At 44.4% G+C, this 16,839-nt stretch overlaps 1 protein-coding gene across 1 annotated transcript in view; it reads left to right on the forward strand.

The window, feature by feature from the left end:
• LOC307238299 (contactin-associated protein-like 4) overlaps nucleotides 1–6,818 on the forward strand; it is a gene marked incomplete at both ends in the record, with an annotated part of 237,140 nt that extends 230,322 nt beyond the window's left edge. The window contains 3 exons of the mRNA XM_080011231.1: nucleotides 2,524–2,611; nucleotides 5,903–6,136; nucleotides 6,790–6,818. Coding sequence (XP_079867357.1) covers nucleotides 2,524–2,611; nucleotides 5,903–6,136; nucleotides 6,790–6,818 — 351 coding nt within the window. The remainder of the gene's footprint in view (nucleotides 1–2,523; nucleotides 2,612–5,902; nucleotides 6,137–6,789) is intronic.
• Between the last annotated feature and the right edge of the window lie 10,021 nt (nucleotides 6,819–16,839).

Genomic DNA, 16,839 nt, shown 5'->3' on the forward strand with positions numbered 1-16,839 from the left:
CTACATGCTAATTCAAAGCCTTGCCATTAGAGCCCGCCGCCACTCTGTCCTGCTTATGGAAAATTTTAAACAGTACCACTGGAGATCAACTATAGATCTGTTTTCCTCCAAACTGTGAAACCTCACACAAATTGTCAACATAAATATTAAGCACCCTGGACAGTAATTCTATCTATAAGATTTGCTAAGCCTATTTTAAGAAAAAAAAGTGGATGAGGGAAAGAGGATAGGTCATTTTCAGAACTTGTTGAACTCCATTGTTGTGTGCAGCTGCACACTTTGAAAGAACTGTTAAGCTGCCTTCACATGATAATTTCTGCTACTCGCTCTGTGAGGGAGAGCAAGAAGCAACTTCAATAAGATCACATGGTAGTAGGAAAGCATTTCATGACGCTATAGCTTTCCTGCCTGTAAGTTTTGTTGTGAACTGAGAACTTAAGCACAAAATAGATTTCTCCTCCATTGGTGCTGCTTGATGGAGTCAGATGGGGACTTGAGTTTGCGACACTTAAGTCGCACACAGAGTGACTTATACTCGTCCTCAAAAGACTTGAGACTCGTCTTGGACTTGGGATTTATGACTTGTAAACAATTTTTAAAACCTCGTCCACCATTTGAAGCATGTGTGTTATTTGCCGTCGCCGCATGGGTGCATGTATTGTGGTGTGTGTGCTGTTTGACAAATAAAGAATTTACTTATGTGTAATTTCCTTCCCGGTGAAATCCCATGCGCTGTTTATTTTATTGGCTACTCCTCGCTTTTGGCAAACCACGTGGCTTTGATGTAACAATGAGTGATGTCACACTCAGCCTATCCGAAGCTTGATTACTATCCACTGCAGTCCACAAAGGTGAGATTCTTGAACACATCCAATCAGCTTCAAGCCAAGTGCAGCTTTTGGATTGTGTTGACGCTAGTCCAAAGTAACACAAGTTTTTTTTCTGCATGATGGTTGCAAAGGATTGTCTCAGGCCAAGTGGGTATGGAGATTGGAGACAGAGGGGACGAAGAGCAGGATGAATAAGGACCGCCTTCGGGTCACTAACATAATACCGACCTTATACACCAGAACCAATTGGAATAAGTCATGTACACTCAACGGTGGACACCTTATACACACACACACATACAGGCGATCCCATCCCACACACACACACACACCACCGCACCTTCTTCGAGTGCACCCCAGCACCCTCCTGGTTGTATTCCTCTCCTTTTCTCCCTCATTAACTGCCATAACTATGACAGGAAGAGGCCACGTGCCCAATTGTAGTTCTAGTTTTCCTGGACCTAATTCACTGTATTTCAATGCATGTTGTCATCCAATGTGAAAATGTTGTTTGGTTCTATGTTTAATTGTCTCCCTTGTGGTGATTCTCCGACTCTTGGAGTAGTGATCAGTTGTTTATAGACCCAAACATGATAAATAGTTCTCCAAAGAGGGGGGTTGGTGGTGGTTCTCGATAACCAAACACTGTGCTCTTGTCATCCTATAGGTCATCCACAGGACAGAGTTATTGCAGCAGTTCTTGATGATTTAAGAATTAATAAAGAGTTGCATTGCAGGTTGAGAACTTGAACTCAACTTGCAGACTAACTCTGTCCTAGATGCAATGGCATACAAATACTCTGTGTTGTATGCCCAGCATGCTGACAGCACAGGTTAAAAAAATAAATAAAATAAAGAACATCCCCTACTTCCGCATAGGCCAGTTCCCTGTGACGTAGGGGACTGCGTCCTTAAAGGTGCAGAGTGCCACGCTCTGTCTTTTGGCGATGTTGCGTACAGGTCACCTATCTCATTGGTTGCGCTTTGTAATGTCAGTTGTAGGTTTCCAACAGGTTTGAGGAGTTCAAATAGTTTTAGGTTCCATGGCAATTTTGTGCAGTGCCAAGGGTAGCGTTCCCAATAGGAAAACAATGGCTCAGCCAGCACAAAGCGAACCCAAGTGATTGGGCTATTTTCAATGTATGATCCTATGTAACTGTTCTTGAAACTTGACATGTAAAGCATATGTGATGAAACAAAACTTTTTGCACAATGTGAGATACAAACAAAATGACACAGTGTTTGAAGTTAGCGTGTGGTCGGTGTGCGCAAGAAGTTCAGCAATAGTTCAGACCTCCTGCTGTCCGTAATTGTTCCAAATGGGTCACATGGTTGGGTGCGTCACAGTGGCAGAGTTCAACTTTATTTTCTGGTTAATTTGCTCACTTCTATTGTCGAAAACATATATTTTGAGTATACTGATGATGGTGTTCATTGACATGTTCACCCATGGTTCTTTTTAATAAAGTTCTTGCATGTGAACAGTTTGAACATGAAATATCCAACGGAAAACTCCTCTTTCCAAATAGTTACTGCTGTGAAACTGAAACTCTTTCGGGATAATTACTTCTCCCTCTTGGAACCAGTGGCTTCCAAGTCACAACATTCAAGGATTATTTAACTTGATCAACCAAGACTAGGCAGTCATGGTTTGTTTAATTCAGAGTGAAACACTTGAGTGTTTTCTTTTCAGATCGACCAAAACGTCATGGAAGAGTTCAACCTGAGCTCTGAGGGAGAATTCAGCGCCATCAAGTCAATAGTTCTGGGTAGAGTGCCTGGTAAGTAAAATAAGCATAACCAAGACCTTTCAAATTAAAAACACAGAATCTTCTTGACCACCTCTGAAGTGTTGTGCTTTTAATGACAATCAGCCTTAAAAGAAAATTCTAGTGGAAATCAAAATAAACAACACCTGAAAATCTGATTAAAATCAGCAGAAAGATGGCACGTTAACCTTCAGCCGAGATCTGAACAAATAACTGTTGTATTAACAATTGGTTTCACATGGTGACATGGTGGTTGTTTAACACATATTTGAGTGGTTCTTTAGTTTGAGTTGTTAGAGACAGATAATATGATTAATGCAAGTTTTGTATTTTCAAAGGATATATTTTTTAATAATGTTATGCCTGGTGTGTGTGTGTCTCCTAGATGGAGAAATTGATTACGGAACAGTTATGGTGGTCATATCCTCAAAACAGGACAATTTACATTCAGTAGTGAACATTCTAGGGCAATGATAAACCTTCTTATAGAAATGGTTTCCTAATTTGTATGAACTATTTTCTCCTGATGAAATAAGACCCCTTTGAACAGTTCTGGTAGTCACAAGAGGAGACCCACATTGCACAAAATAAACCACTTGAGATAAGTCTGGTGGTCGTGACATCACAGTCAGATTGACCATATTATTTGATAACGTTTGGTACAATAGAAGCCAGATTTCACCAGATGTACGATTTTATCCCAGTATTATTCGAGCACACAAGCTGCTTTCACACATGCGCTCCGGACAATGTCCAGATAATCTCTTGACCTGATTATCAGGACATTGTCCGGAGTTGCCCTTTCACACAGCAAAAAAACGGCAATTGTCCAATGTAAGACGCGTTAACACTACCTGGAAATAATCTGTTTGGTTTAGACGAGGGGCGGAGCCTGGGTAGAGCGTGCACGAGGCAGGACATGATGCAATGACGCTGCAGTTTTACAGCACACCCAAGATGGTGGACAGGGCTACCGACTTATCAGTAGTTGGGCTATTTTTTTGCGTTGATACTCAATGTATTTGGATGTATCCACAATATAAACAAGAGAGTGGAAAGGAATAATAAAGAAAGCAGAAAGGAGTACGCAACAGCTACGCTCCGTGCACGAGGATCCGTACGTAGATAAATAACTGGCGCATGATAGAGATGTCATCAACACGCAACACGCTTACTTGCCCGCTGTGAATGATCCGGACAATCACCTGCTCTGTTTACACATATCGCTCAATCTGACATTACCCGGACTGTGTACTATGGTGCTGGTAGGTAAAGTCCAGGTAATATCCAGCTCAAAGGATTCGGACATTTTCGTTCACATGACCGTATGTATATCTATGTGACAAATAATCTCTTGAACTTGAACTTGAACATATATAGCTCATCCGGGTAATGTCCAGATAATTTCAGGACCTACTTGACCTACTAAATAGTATGCTAGTAGAATACACATACAGCCTCAACAGAGAACAGACAACCATCTCTTGGAGTATTCCTACCAGTGGGCTCTGTCATGACTTATTCATGATTTCTTTGTGTGGTGTCATCAGAGAGACAGACTGAGACATAAGCTATTCAGAACACGAGGCATGGAGAGATCAGAGACTCGTCCACCATAACACTGACCTCGGGGAAGTTCATTCGAAGACTGTACTAGCTCTTTTTCAAAACAAGCTGTAGTCATTATAATACCAAATTCCAAATGTCTCAATTTGCATATATTAATTAAATAACTTTATGAAAAGTACTTTTTAATGTTTGTGTACTTCGTTTTACTTAAGCAGGGTTCACTAGTTCATTTATTTGCCCAAGTAGAAAAGACAATTTCAGTTATATTAAAATTTATAGGACCCATGATCCAAAGCAAGGAAGCCATAAATACACTGACCTCAAACTTCAAAACTGATAATATACACAGTCTATAATCCTATCTATCCAAACATGTGCCCCACACACATACTGTACCATCCTGTTCAGAAGCTAATCATCCTTCTTTGACTAGGGTGTACAATACTGTGTTAACATAACACATGTAAACTTGCAACACATGGAGATATAACATGGAGTTGTGTCATAGTATAGATGGGTGTAGCATAGCCGCGTGTAAAATAATGTAAATGTTACAGGTGGAGTAACGGGTGTAATTCAGCCTGGCGTAACACCTGAGTGTGGCACTGTGTGACAGAGAGGTTGTGACCCATGCTATGTTAGCGTGAGCTTTCTTCCCCTCTACCAAATCAGAGGGGCCAGATCAGCTTCAGGGAAAACTGTGGGAAAGTGAGGTGTGTGTGTGTGTGTGTGTGTGTGTGTGTGTGTGTGTGTGTGTGTGTGTGTGTGTGTGTGTGTGTGTGTGTGTGTGTGTGTGTGTGTGTGTGTGTGTGTGTGTGTGTGTGTGTGTGTGTGTGTGTGTGTTGTCAAACCGTTGTTGTTGATGTCATTCTGCAGTCCCATTTTTCCCTTTATTTTTTGTGTGCATGTCATGTAGAATGATGGACTATATCTGGCAGAAGAATCAATAACATCACTGTAGTGAGAGTGTCTGTGTGTGTGATGTTGAACGGAGTTAATGTCACTCTGCAGTCACAGTCACACTCTGACATGTATGAGAGTTTATAGCAGAGGTTGGATGGATTTCAGTTATAGGAATATGGAAAAGGTGTGTGTGTGTGTATGTGTGTGTGTGTGTGTGTGTGTCTGTGTGTGTGTGTGTGTGTGTGTGTGTGTGTGTGTGTGTGTGTGTGTGTGTGTGTGTGTGTCATATCAAACACAGACTGTAGCCTAACAGGGAATTCTAAGAGACAATGAGTGTCAATACAGAGAATGTTGCAATTATCGATTATATTTTGCTTGCTAAGGGACGACCAGCTAGTTATAGAAGTTGACCTGCAGGGGTCACAGGTTCGATATCTAGCACATTCACAATGTCCTTTAACGGCAGTATTAACACGTTTTTCACTGAGCTGCATCATCCACAGTGAAGCCCTTTGAATAATTGTTATTATGGGGCCTTGGAAAGACCAATATACAGCAAATATGAACACCAAAGCAGCAGAAAATCAACTGAATGGTATTTGGATTATTGGGCTAGCAAGGATAGCTACATTCCACCAAGATCACTAGGTGAGTAAGTTGGTTCTCAGCAATGTTGACAACTGGTTCCTGGACGTACATTTTCCAGTAACAAAAAACTTGTGACAAAGAGGCTCTCTCCTTTTTTATCTGGCCTTATTAGTCCCCCAGGACTAACAGAAATTTTGAAGATATATTATATCAGAAACAGTAAGTTTGCATTTCTCTCTATAGAATCTGAAGACTTGGATCCAGACTTGGCCCGGCTGGCGTCTCTGGGTTTCACTGGCTGTCTGTCTGTGGTTCAGTTTAACTCCATCAGCCCTCTGTCCATCAGCCCTCTGAAAGCAGCTATGCTCCAATCGGAAAGCGGCTCCGTCGTCATCAGTGGCCCGTTGGTTCGGTCCAACTGTGGCTCCCCTGCTCCAGCCAATCCCTACGCCGTAGAAAACACACCGCACCTATCGGGTAAGAGGGAGCTATACCCTAAACTAGGATATGTGTACCCCCCAGTGGTATGCAAAAGGAAAGCAGGGGTACTCAAACTCACTCACGACCATGATCCTTAAAAAAAGACTGCTGTAGTGGGGTGTGGTTTTGGCGCGATCTACAGGTGGGGGGAGCCAGCAGTTGCAACCGGCAGGGGACGCAACTGTATGATCTTGAGGTTATTAGAGTCTTTAAAAGTTGCTGTACTGTATATTTGATCTTGCATCTGTCTCCTTAAAGTGGGGCTGGGTCCCACTCCAGTACAGAATGACGCCCTGCAGTTTCTGAAAGTTGTTCTGTTGGAAAACATACCCATTGATGTCTGTTTAATTTGTCCACCTATCTCCCGGTCCTTGACCCCAAACACAACAAGAGACTTTTTACAAAGACATTCTAAACACTCAGGCTTTACCTTGACTTGTATTTAGCAAGAGTTAACTTTTTTGATTTTGACTGGCTTCTCGGTAGGTTATGCTAAATCCAAATGTAGACACAGGCTGTGTAGGAAATTGTGTAAGACCGACCCCCCTCCTCCATTACAGTTGATCTCAGTTGGTCATTACATTGCTGACCACTTTCGCTTTAATACCAAATACTGTGATGATAGCTGAGCTTTTGCGTCTTATTCGCAGAGGTCACCATTAAGATCACGGCGGACTAAAGGGAAAAAAAAGCTAAAATCTTTTCAGATGTTCAGGTGTTTGTTGTGTGTTCCTTCATCGGCCATACAGCTCCATGCTTCCCTAAGCGGTGTACTCTGGAAAGGTACCGTGGTATGTAATGGCCTCTGTCAGCTCTGAAAGCCTCTGCAGCCGTGCTCTGAACTTTTGTCTTCAAGTTTCTCTCGCTTGTCCATTTTCCTGTGTGTACGTTTCTTCATTTCTCCTTGTTGTCCCTCTTTAAAATTATTTTTCTTCCTCTTCCCTTCCGCTGTAGACCAGTCTATGTCAGAGAATTCAGGTCAACCGTTAGTCAACTCTATGAGAAGTGATTCAGCTCGGATTGGAGGTACAGTGACATGTGACACATCATACAGGAACTATTTGTCACAGAGACAAGTTATCTTACTGTTATTAACTACAGGTTAGATGTACTATATTAGGAATCCGTTATTATATATCCGACAGCAAGTTATATATGTGTATATATATGTGTTATATATAACACATGTTATGTCTCAATATGGATAAATATCTTATATATACTTATCTAGTGCTATTTCTCTTCATCCTGCATTGTTGGAATGGGCTTGAGATTAAGCATGACGAAAATTTCTCTCCACAGGTTAGATCGTTTCAGACTGATAAATCCAGAATGAATAGATTTAATTTATTGCACAACATCGGCGCAACATCTGCAACATCGGCGCAAACAATAATACCACTCTGGAACGCGAGGGGGGGAAAGTTGTCTATTGCCCCCTTAAATGCACATAATTACAACATTGCATTAGTGAATTGCAAAGCATGAAGAAATTAGTTCATGCCTCCGTTTCTTAAGTATTACAGTATGTAGCTAATATTACTTTATACACAAATACACAAATGCAAATTTCACTTTTAGGTTACATTTTAAATTCCTTAATTCCCTTTGTGCTGTCAGGCATGATTGCAGTGGCGATCTTTGCAACGTCGGTGGCGCTTGCAGTCGTAGCCAGATACCTGTACAGGAGGAAAGAGACGTACAGCAACCAGAAAGTGAAGGGGGTCGAGCCCGAGGACTGCTCCGAGTTCCCCTTCAATGGCCAGGCTGACTGCGAGAACATTCCCAGCCAAAACCCCAAGGAGTATTTCATCTAACTGGAACCGTGACCACAACTGACACTGACACGACCCCGTCAGTTTTCCACACCACCATACAGAGGACCACTGACCACTGGCAGAATTTGCATGTTGTGCTGTTGTTTACATGTAAAATTGTGGTACAAACAAGGCAAAGGTGTTTGTCTTATAAGGCGTGGGCACTCCCACTTTCCGACACAAAAAATATAAATAGTAAATGTTCCTCCTGGTAGCATGACCACACCAATTCAGAGTCATTTCCTGTATTCATTTGGACATGAAACCCCCACAAAAATTGGGACCCAAAAATCATTTGTGATACTTGATTAATCACCACACTATTGTATATGATTATGTTTTGATTATTATGATTTTTTTTTTTACAGCTACCAGCCACCTGTGGTAGACACAGCTTCCCTCTTACCTTTTTAAGCTGTAATGTATTGGACAGAGACATACACTATATTATACTTTGCAATTGGAATTTGCAGTAATAAATCAAATAATAATAAAACGATAAATAAATTATCACTGGTATCACTGCTGGAAGACGTGCTCGAAGAATTCCCCAGACGTTTGAGTCATTTTTCTGAATCCAGTAAAGTGAGAGACAGCAGCTGTTTATCAAACACACTCACTGGTCTCCCCGCTGGAACCCTGAACACAGATGGGAATTTAATGACAAAAGTCAATGGGGGAGAAAGGGGGTGGACTCAAAAGGATGTTGTTCATCTGTTTGTTTGTGGCGTTTTATTTTTTATTTTGCCTTTTCTTGTACACATCTGAAGTCAGGTTTGTTTTTTTTCTCCTTCCTTGTTCTACGGAATGAATTCAGTTGTCAAATGTGCACTCCCAAATGCTCCCACCCTGCCAAGAGATGGCATCTATTAAAATAAAAAATTATATATTAGTCTGAACCCCCCTGCTTGGTTGTACTTCTTGAACAAAAATAAAAAAATCCTAATTTCTAGACGGGATTTGGGTGGCGGAGGGCCAGAATTTTGAAGTGATTGGACTGAAATATTTAGTGCCTGCAGCACAGTGAATATCGGCCGATAATGTAAAACACCACCCTTCCCTCAGGCCCAAGACATTGCGTTCTGTGTTAAAAGCCTCCTTCCAAGCCAACCGTATCACATTTGTTTGTTTTTTGTTTGTAACCATGAGTTTGCTAAGAATTCAACTCTCAAACTCAACTATTCATCACTGTCTGTGTTCACATCAGTGTGGTATAACTATGTAAAGGCATCCGAGTTTTATTTGTGAATAACAATAATGTCAGTAATCGTGTGTGTGTGTGTGTGTGTGTGTGTGTGTGTGTGTGTGTGTGTGTGTGTGTCATGTTATCATGTTATTTGAATCTCATGAATCTCATTTGGTCAAAATAAAAGTTAATGAAAAAAAATTATGCTTTTTTTTTTTTTTTTATGTCTTGCCATTTCTAAACAACAGCAAATGAGTCAAGATTTTTTCTGAATGCTGAAAGATGATTTTTTTTTACATCTGTTACTTTATAGGGAATATCTTGTTCATTGTAAAGAAAAGCGTATGCCACACTTGATCTAAATATATCAAGTGGACATGCTGTAAAATAAATTGCTGTTACGTCATTGACCATATACGGACATGGACGGGGGATCGCTTTACCTCGTTCTTTCGCGATTTAAATGATTTAAATGAGCTAAATGTGTTCCATAAAACATGGACGCCCAAATAAAATTGGTAATGATCACAATGCGAATGGACTCTTACTTTTATTATATAAACATTAAATTGTTTGAGAGGCTAAACCACAGATTTAAACAGATTCCTGAAAAATCACAATTACAGCTGAACGACTGGTGAAAATACATATTGTTTTTCTTCTGTTAAAACAGAGCTGAGTTGGGGCGAGAGGTTTCCTTCTCAAACACAACATTTAATTAACATGCAGTTCCATCACAGATTTTTAGATCCCAGCTCCTTCATAAGTCTCCACGGGGAGGTTTTGTGTTTTCCCGTTCACTACGTGACATTTCAGGAATTTTGCTTTTTTTTTTGGTTTGTTTGTTTTTACCCGCGTGCGCTTCCTTACGCATCTGTCTGCAGAGGCAAGATAAAGGCAACGTCTAAAACCTGGGATATGTCCAGAAGCCGGCGATGTCAACGCCTCGCTCCCTCTGAAGAGACAGTCTAATGGTTAAAAGAAAAACAAAAGCAAATTCACCAGCGGTGACGGTGTTGTTTTGGCAGCTTGGAATCAAATGGTTGCCTGTCTGTGTAGCAGAGCTCGCTGCTTTGTTCAATTAAATCGTGTGATCAGAGAGGTGTGATACTGTGAGGATGATTCAACGATGTCTGTCTCAGTACGCCGTGTTTTACATAATTGAGTCCTTTTGATCGCATACATCCCGCCAACGCCAGACCAGGCTGTATACGATGCGATATAGTAGGATGGTAAATCTTGTGTCCTTTTCTTCTACTGCTATGAATACTACATATTAATGATTGAATATGTGAGGGAAAAGATTACGGGTTACAGGTTCAGGGAGGGAGATGGAGTTTCTGGCCGTGGTGCGCCAACATTGTTTGAATTTTATTGTCCATTATGGTGTTTGACACACACACACACACACACACACACACAGGGATCTATTTATAAAATGGTTGGTAATAGTCTTCTCGGGCGCAGGCGGAATAGCATTCTGCTCCTGGGTCGTTCACCAGCCCGTGCGCCGATCTCCTCTGTAAGACAGAAAAAACATTAAGATAACTCCCTGCCTTGAATTGGACCAATTCAAGGCAGCTTGGTGGCCGCGGGAAAAGGGAACCGTGCTGTCGGTGCTTGACCGCGCCCCTTTGTCCGCCACATACCCCCACCGCCCACCTTAGGCTGGGGAGCCGTCCGGCAGATGACAGCACTAACTTCCCACATAGAGCTGACTTTATCCACGCCTGCTGGCACTTCTCTGAGCACTGGACCGGATCTGGAGCACCTTTTCGAGTCAAGTCTGTCAGGGGCTGGTTAGGTCCGAAAGTTGGGGACAAACCTCCTATAGTAGCCGGCCAGCCACAAGAACTGCCTCACCTCCTTCTTTGTCTTAGGTCTTGGCGTGGTTGCGACCGCCGCGGTTTTATCAAGCTGGGGCCGGACCAGGACTTCGCTCAAGTGGTACCTCAGATACCGTACCTCCTGCCGTCCCACACTTCTTTGGGTTGGCGGTGAGCCCAGCCCGCCTCAGGGACTCCAGCACAGCGCCCACATGCTGCCACATGCTGCCACATTCTACCCAGTGCAGCTGGGTTATCTCGCAAATAGGAGCCTTTCCGTGTGGAGTTTGCATGTTCTCCCCGTGCTCGCATGGGGTTCCCTCCACCTAACGTCCGTAAGGACCCCCCCCCCCAAAAACATGCACACATCATCGTCTGACCAGCGATGGACACTCATCATCAGGTCCCCGGGCGCGTCCACGAATGCCGCCCACTGCTCCTGGCTGTGCCCCCGGAGGAAGGACAAGCCAGGATGGGTTAAATGCAGAGGCCTCATTTCACCGGCCACCATCCAAAGCGTGTGTGTGTGTGTGTGTCTGTGTGTATGTGCGTGCATGTGTTGTAGTGTGGTGTGCTGTGTGACGATTAAAGATTGTTCTTCTTCTTCTTGTGTCACCAGAGAGCAAAACACAACTTGGTCACCAGATTAATCTAAAGAGATTCCTATATCGGAGTGTGGTTTGAGAGTGCCTCTACTTGGGAATACTGTAATTTTAGCTTGTCATTATTTTTTAGGATTGGGTTCATCAATGGTAAAACAGCAATCCCTTGAGGACATGCTAATCTGCAAACAAGAATGGCTTCAGAAGACGTTTAGGAAGACGTTTGGATTTTCCAGCTTTCTCACCAGCCACATCCTTTTCCTTTTAGAAACCCAGATACCCGGGCTCCAACACCCTCCTTCTTAACAAAGGGGAATCGCTGTTTACCCCCACTACGTACGTATCGGTTATCACAACAGAGCCTCCTTGAGACCCTGGGAGTACAACAAAAGATTAATTTCCTCTAAACATTTTTCAGAATGACCTCCGTGTTATCTTATCACGTCACGAGATAGCTGTGAAGAAGCCGGGGAAAGACGAAGGGCTCGGGGGTTTGACACGGCACCATTCAGGCGACCTACCGGACTATTAATTAACAACAGTGTGACCATCTTCTTCTTCTTCTTCTTCTTCTTCTTCTTCTTCTTCTTCTTCTTCTTCCCGTCCAGTCCCGTAAGCCCATCCGATAAGCAACATTAAGACCTGGATCTGATAAGAGTCAAGACAGATCGTTTTGATTTGCCTGTTCGGTTGACTGCCTCTCAAGATTCAAGATTCAAGATTCAAGATTTTTATTTGTCACATACATATACATACTTCCATACATATATGCAGTGAAATGTAATGCAACGCACCCGGTGATAGCACACAATAAGTCCTAGGAAAAAGTACAAAAATAAAATAAAATAAAAAGTAGAAAATTCCTTTCTAATAGACCGACTAACTGACTCCTAAAACGTAATACAGTAAGTGGAATACTTATAGAATAAGATAAAAAATATATAGAATAAAATACAATAAAAAATTAATTTAAATAAAATGGAATAGGTTGAAGGAATATGGCTATGTATATACAGATATGTGCATTTAAAGTGGCATGTGAATTAAAGTGGCATGTGAATGTGAATAGTGTGAGGTAGTGTTTGGGATAATACAGCACAGTATACAACAGTACGGCGCAGCAATACGGCATCACGAACAACCCTGAACAGTGATACAGTATGCGTTACAGTATGCTACATACAGTACAGTAGGTAGTGGAGCCGGCTCAGTTAGGACCCCTGGTGAGGTCAGCGTTGACAGTTCTGATGGCTTGAGGGAAGAAACTCCGTCTCAGTCTCTCTGTTCTCGCTGCGTGACTGCGGAGGCGCTTGCCTGACCGCAGCAGCTGAAACAGTCCGTTGTTGGGGTGATGAGGATCCTTCATGATCCTACGGGCTCTGCTACTACACCTCCTGGTGTATAACTCCTGCAAGGGGGGGAGGGTAGTTCCAGTGGTATGTTCAGCTGAACGCACCACCCTCTGCAGGGCCCGCCTGTCCTGGGCAGTACAGTTCCCAAACCAGGCAGTGATGTTGCCTGTCAGGATGCTCTCCACTGCTCCAGAGTAGAAGGACTTGAGGATCCTCACCGAGACCCGGAATTTCCTCAGCTGCCTGAGGTGGTAGAGACGCTGCCTCGCCTTTCTCACCAGAGTGTCTGTATGAACAGTCCATGTTAAGTCCTCTGTGATGTGGACTCCCAGATATCTGAAGCTGCTCACCCTATCGACAGAAGTCCCATTAATCCACAAGGGCGCGTGCGTCCTCGATTGTGATCCACGCCTAAAGTCCACAATCAGCTCCTTGGTTTTGCTGACGTTCAGGTGGAGGCTGTTGTCCTGGCACCAGAGTGACAGGTCAGCCACCTCCTCGCGGTAGGCCTTCTCATCGCAGTCGGTGATCAGGCCCACGACCACGGTGTCGTCAGCAAACTTGATGATGGTGTTGGAGCTGGACCTGGCCACACAGTCATGTGTGTACAGGGAGTACAGTAGGGGGCTGAGGACGCAGCCCTGGGGGGATCCTGTATTCAGGGTGAGGGAGCTTGACATGTACTTCCCCACCTTGACCACCTGGGGGCGGCCTGTGAGGAAGTCCAGGATCCAGGTGCACAGCGGAGCATTCAATCCTAGCTCCAACAACTTGACAGCCAGTCTGGTGGGGACTATGGTGTTGAAAGCTGAACTATAATCAATGAACAGCATTCTCACAAAGGCCCCCTTCTGGCCATCCAGGTGCGTGAGCGTGGTGTGCAGTACCTGGGAGACCGCGTCATCTGTGGATCTGTTCTGCCGGTACGCGAACTGCAACGGGTCCAAGGTGTGGGGAAGGGAGGCGCAGATGTAATCCTTAATCAGCCTCTCGAAACACTTCATGACCACCGAGGTGAGGGCCACCGGACGGTAGTCATTCAGGCAGGTTGGAGAGGCGATCTTCGGGACAGGAACGACGGTGGACCTCTTGAAGCAGGATGGGACCACTGATTCAGCCAGGGAGATGTTGAATATTGTGGTGAACACCGGAGCTAGCTGGTTAGCACAGGTCTTCAGTACTCGTCCAGATATGCCATCTGGGCCCGCAGCTTTCCTGGTGTTCACCCGCATCAAAGCCCTCCTGACCTCGTGCACGGACACTGAGAGTGCGCGCTCGTCCCCAGCGGTGTAGCTCCAATTAGCCGGCGAGCTAGCGGTGCTGCTGCCAGACTCGAACCGCGCATAAAAGGAGTTCAGTTGGTTGGCCAGGGAGGCGTCCGCACTCGTGGCTGGGGAGGAGCTGCTCTTGTAGTTTGTTATTGTTCGCAGCCCCTCCCACAAGCGTCTTGTGTCCCCCCGCTCCATCTGCAGCTCCACGGTGTCTCTGTACGTCCATTTGGCGTCCCTCACCGCCCTCCGCAGATTGTACGACGCCGCTTTGTAATTGTCCATGTTGCCAGATACAAGTCCGTCGTTGTAAGCGGCCGTGCGCGCATTCAGAGCGCAGCGGATGGATTTATCAACCCATGGTTTCTGGTTTGGAAAAATCCAAACTTTCACCGTGGGAACGATTTCATCCACGAGCGTAGCCACAAAACTCACTACAACCTCCGTAAACTCGCTGACGTCACTTGAACTCGCTTGGAACACGTCCCAGTCTACGTCAGTCAGAGCTTCCTGAAGCGCAGCCTCTGATTGGTCCGTCCACCGCTTCACTTCCCTCGTCATCACCAGATCCCGCGCGATCAGAGGCCTGTAAACAGGAAGCAGCGAGATCGCGGCGTGATCTGATTTCCCGAAAGCAGGAAGCGACACGGGCTTGTATCCGTTCTTGTAAGGAGTGTAACAATGATCCAGAGTTCTGTCTCCCCTGGTGGCACACGTGATGTGTTGGTGGAAATTCGGCAGAACTTTTTTAAGGTTGGCCCTGTTAAAGTCCCCAGTCACCACCACAGCCGCGTCGGGATGTTTGTTTTGAAATCCGCACAACACATCGTACAGAACCGACAGAGCTGCGTCGGTGTCCGCTTGCGGTGGGATATAAACGGCTGTAATGATGACCGTGCTGAATTCCCAGGGGAGATAAAATGGACGGCATAGTATGGTCAGCTGTTCCAGGTTCGGCGAGCAGGAGTGGGAGAGGAATTTGGTGTTGTTGGCGTTACACCAGCGGTTGTTTACCATTAGGCAGACGCCTCCACCTTTGGATTTCCCCGACTCTCCCGTTCTGTCGCCGCGGAACACGGAGAAGGCCTCGGCTGGACGTATGGCTTCATCCGGCACCAGTGGGTTCAGCCATGTTTCCGTCAGGCAGAGGACGCAACAGTTCCTCGTGTCACGCTGGAATTGAATCCTCGCTCGAAGTTCATCCATCTTGTTCTCCAGGGACTGGACGTTAGCAAGAAGGATGCTTGGCAGAGGTGGACGGTAAGGTTGCGTCCTCATTCTGACCCGAATGCCGCCTCGTTTACCTCGGTGCTTCCTCCGTGGGCCGGCTCGTGGAACAGCGACTCCATTTTTGTTGTTGTTGCGAGTGTTCCCGCGTAGGATTTCCGCCGGCCACTCTGCTCCCACGGATAAAAAGTCCCAAAGTTGTTCGTTTAGGGAAATTTTTATATCCATGAGTGCATCGCGGCCGTATGAGTTAATTGTTGATGTTTTTCTGGCGAACATCGTGATAAAAAAAGGAAAAAAATACTAAAGAGTAAGAAAGTAACCGGAGCGCCGGCGCAGGCGACCGCTAGGGGCGGCGCCACTATCGCCTCTCTCCAGTGTTACGGGGGGGAAGTTCTATAAATATCAGTGAGAGGTTTTGACGTTTTATTCATGCTTTGAAACAGTCTGTGGGCCTCATTCACAAAACTTTTCTTATATTTCTCTCTCTTTGGTTCTTGAGGAAGGAGTCAACAAAAAAAACAACCGAACATGGGAAAATGTGTAGTCATCTCGATTTTGCACGGCCACAAGGTGAACCAGATTGTGAATGTCACCCACATGGCTGTACATGTTGGTTTGCACAGGCTGAAGTGCCATTGGGCCAAACTAACCCCTGTGCCACACCAGACGGGACATGTCAGGGTCGCAAAAGTGTCATTAAAAAAACGCTTTAAATACGCTGTCATGTAAATTCAATATGGAAGGTCACAACAAGCAGAAGCAGAAGTGTCGCGAAAGCATCAAGAAAGCGGCATGTTTATCCGGGAGCAAAGCATAAACTGGAGTGTAGATTCCCATAGAGGTCCATTCAAAAGATGTGAAAATATTTATATATCAAGCCTGGTCTGCGTCAACCACATATGCACTAATGGGTGGTCCTAACATGGGTTGCTTTTTCAACACAGCAAATTAAACCTCACTTAAATAAGCAAGATATTATCATTCCAGTAGGAAAACAAATATCACCCCCAAGAATAAAGTTGAGATTCAACGTCATACCTGGGACGTTGTTCTGGATTCACTGTTATATTTCAGTTGTGTTTGTGTTATTTTATACCAGGCTCAGGCAGTCTCGGGAGTCCTAGTGCCCGTCAAGCTCCATATGCATCTCTGTGAATGTGAAATATAAATAATGAATGCTTATCTCACAAACTCATCCATGTGCGTTCATAAACCAACAGACTCAAAATGCGAATTCAATGAAAAGCAAAGGGTTGAATATGAAAGCCAAGATTCACTTTAGATTAAGATTCACTTTAACCCATTAAAGGTCGATACATTCAACAATTTGTAATTTCAGTGATAGAAAGTCAGGGGAGAGCTGCTTTCTGTAGTGCGTCGTGAACGAATGAAGATGGACCCGTTGTGAAGTGAAAAATT

Source organism: Zeus faber (genome assembly GCF_960531495.2).
Source record: "Zeus faber genome assembly, chromosome: 12".
In the NCBI taxonomy this organism is placed as follows: Eukaryota; Metazoa; Chordata; class Actinopteri; order Zeiformes; family Zeidae; genus Zeus; species Zeus faber.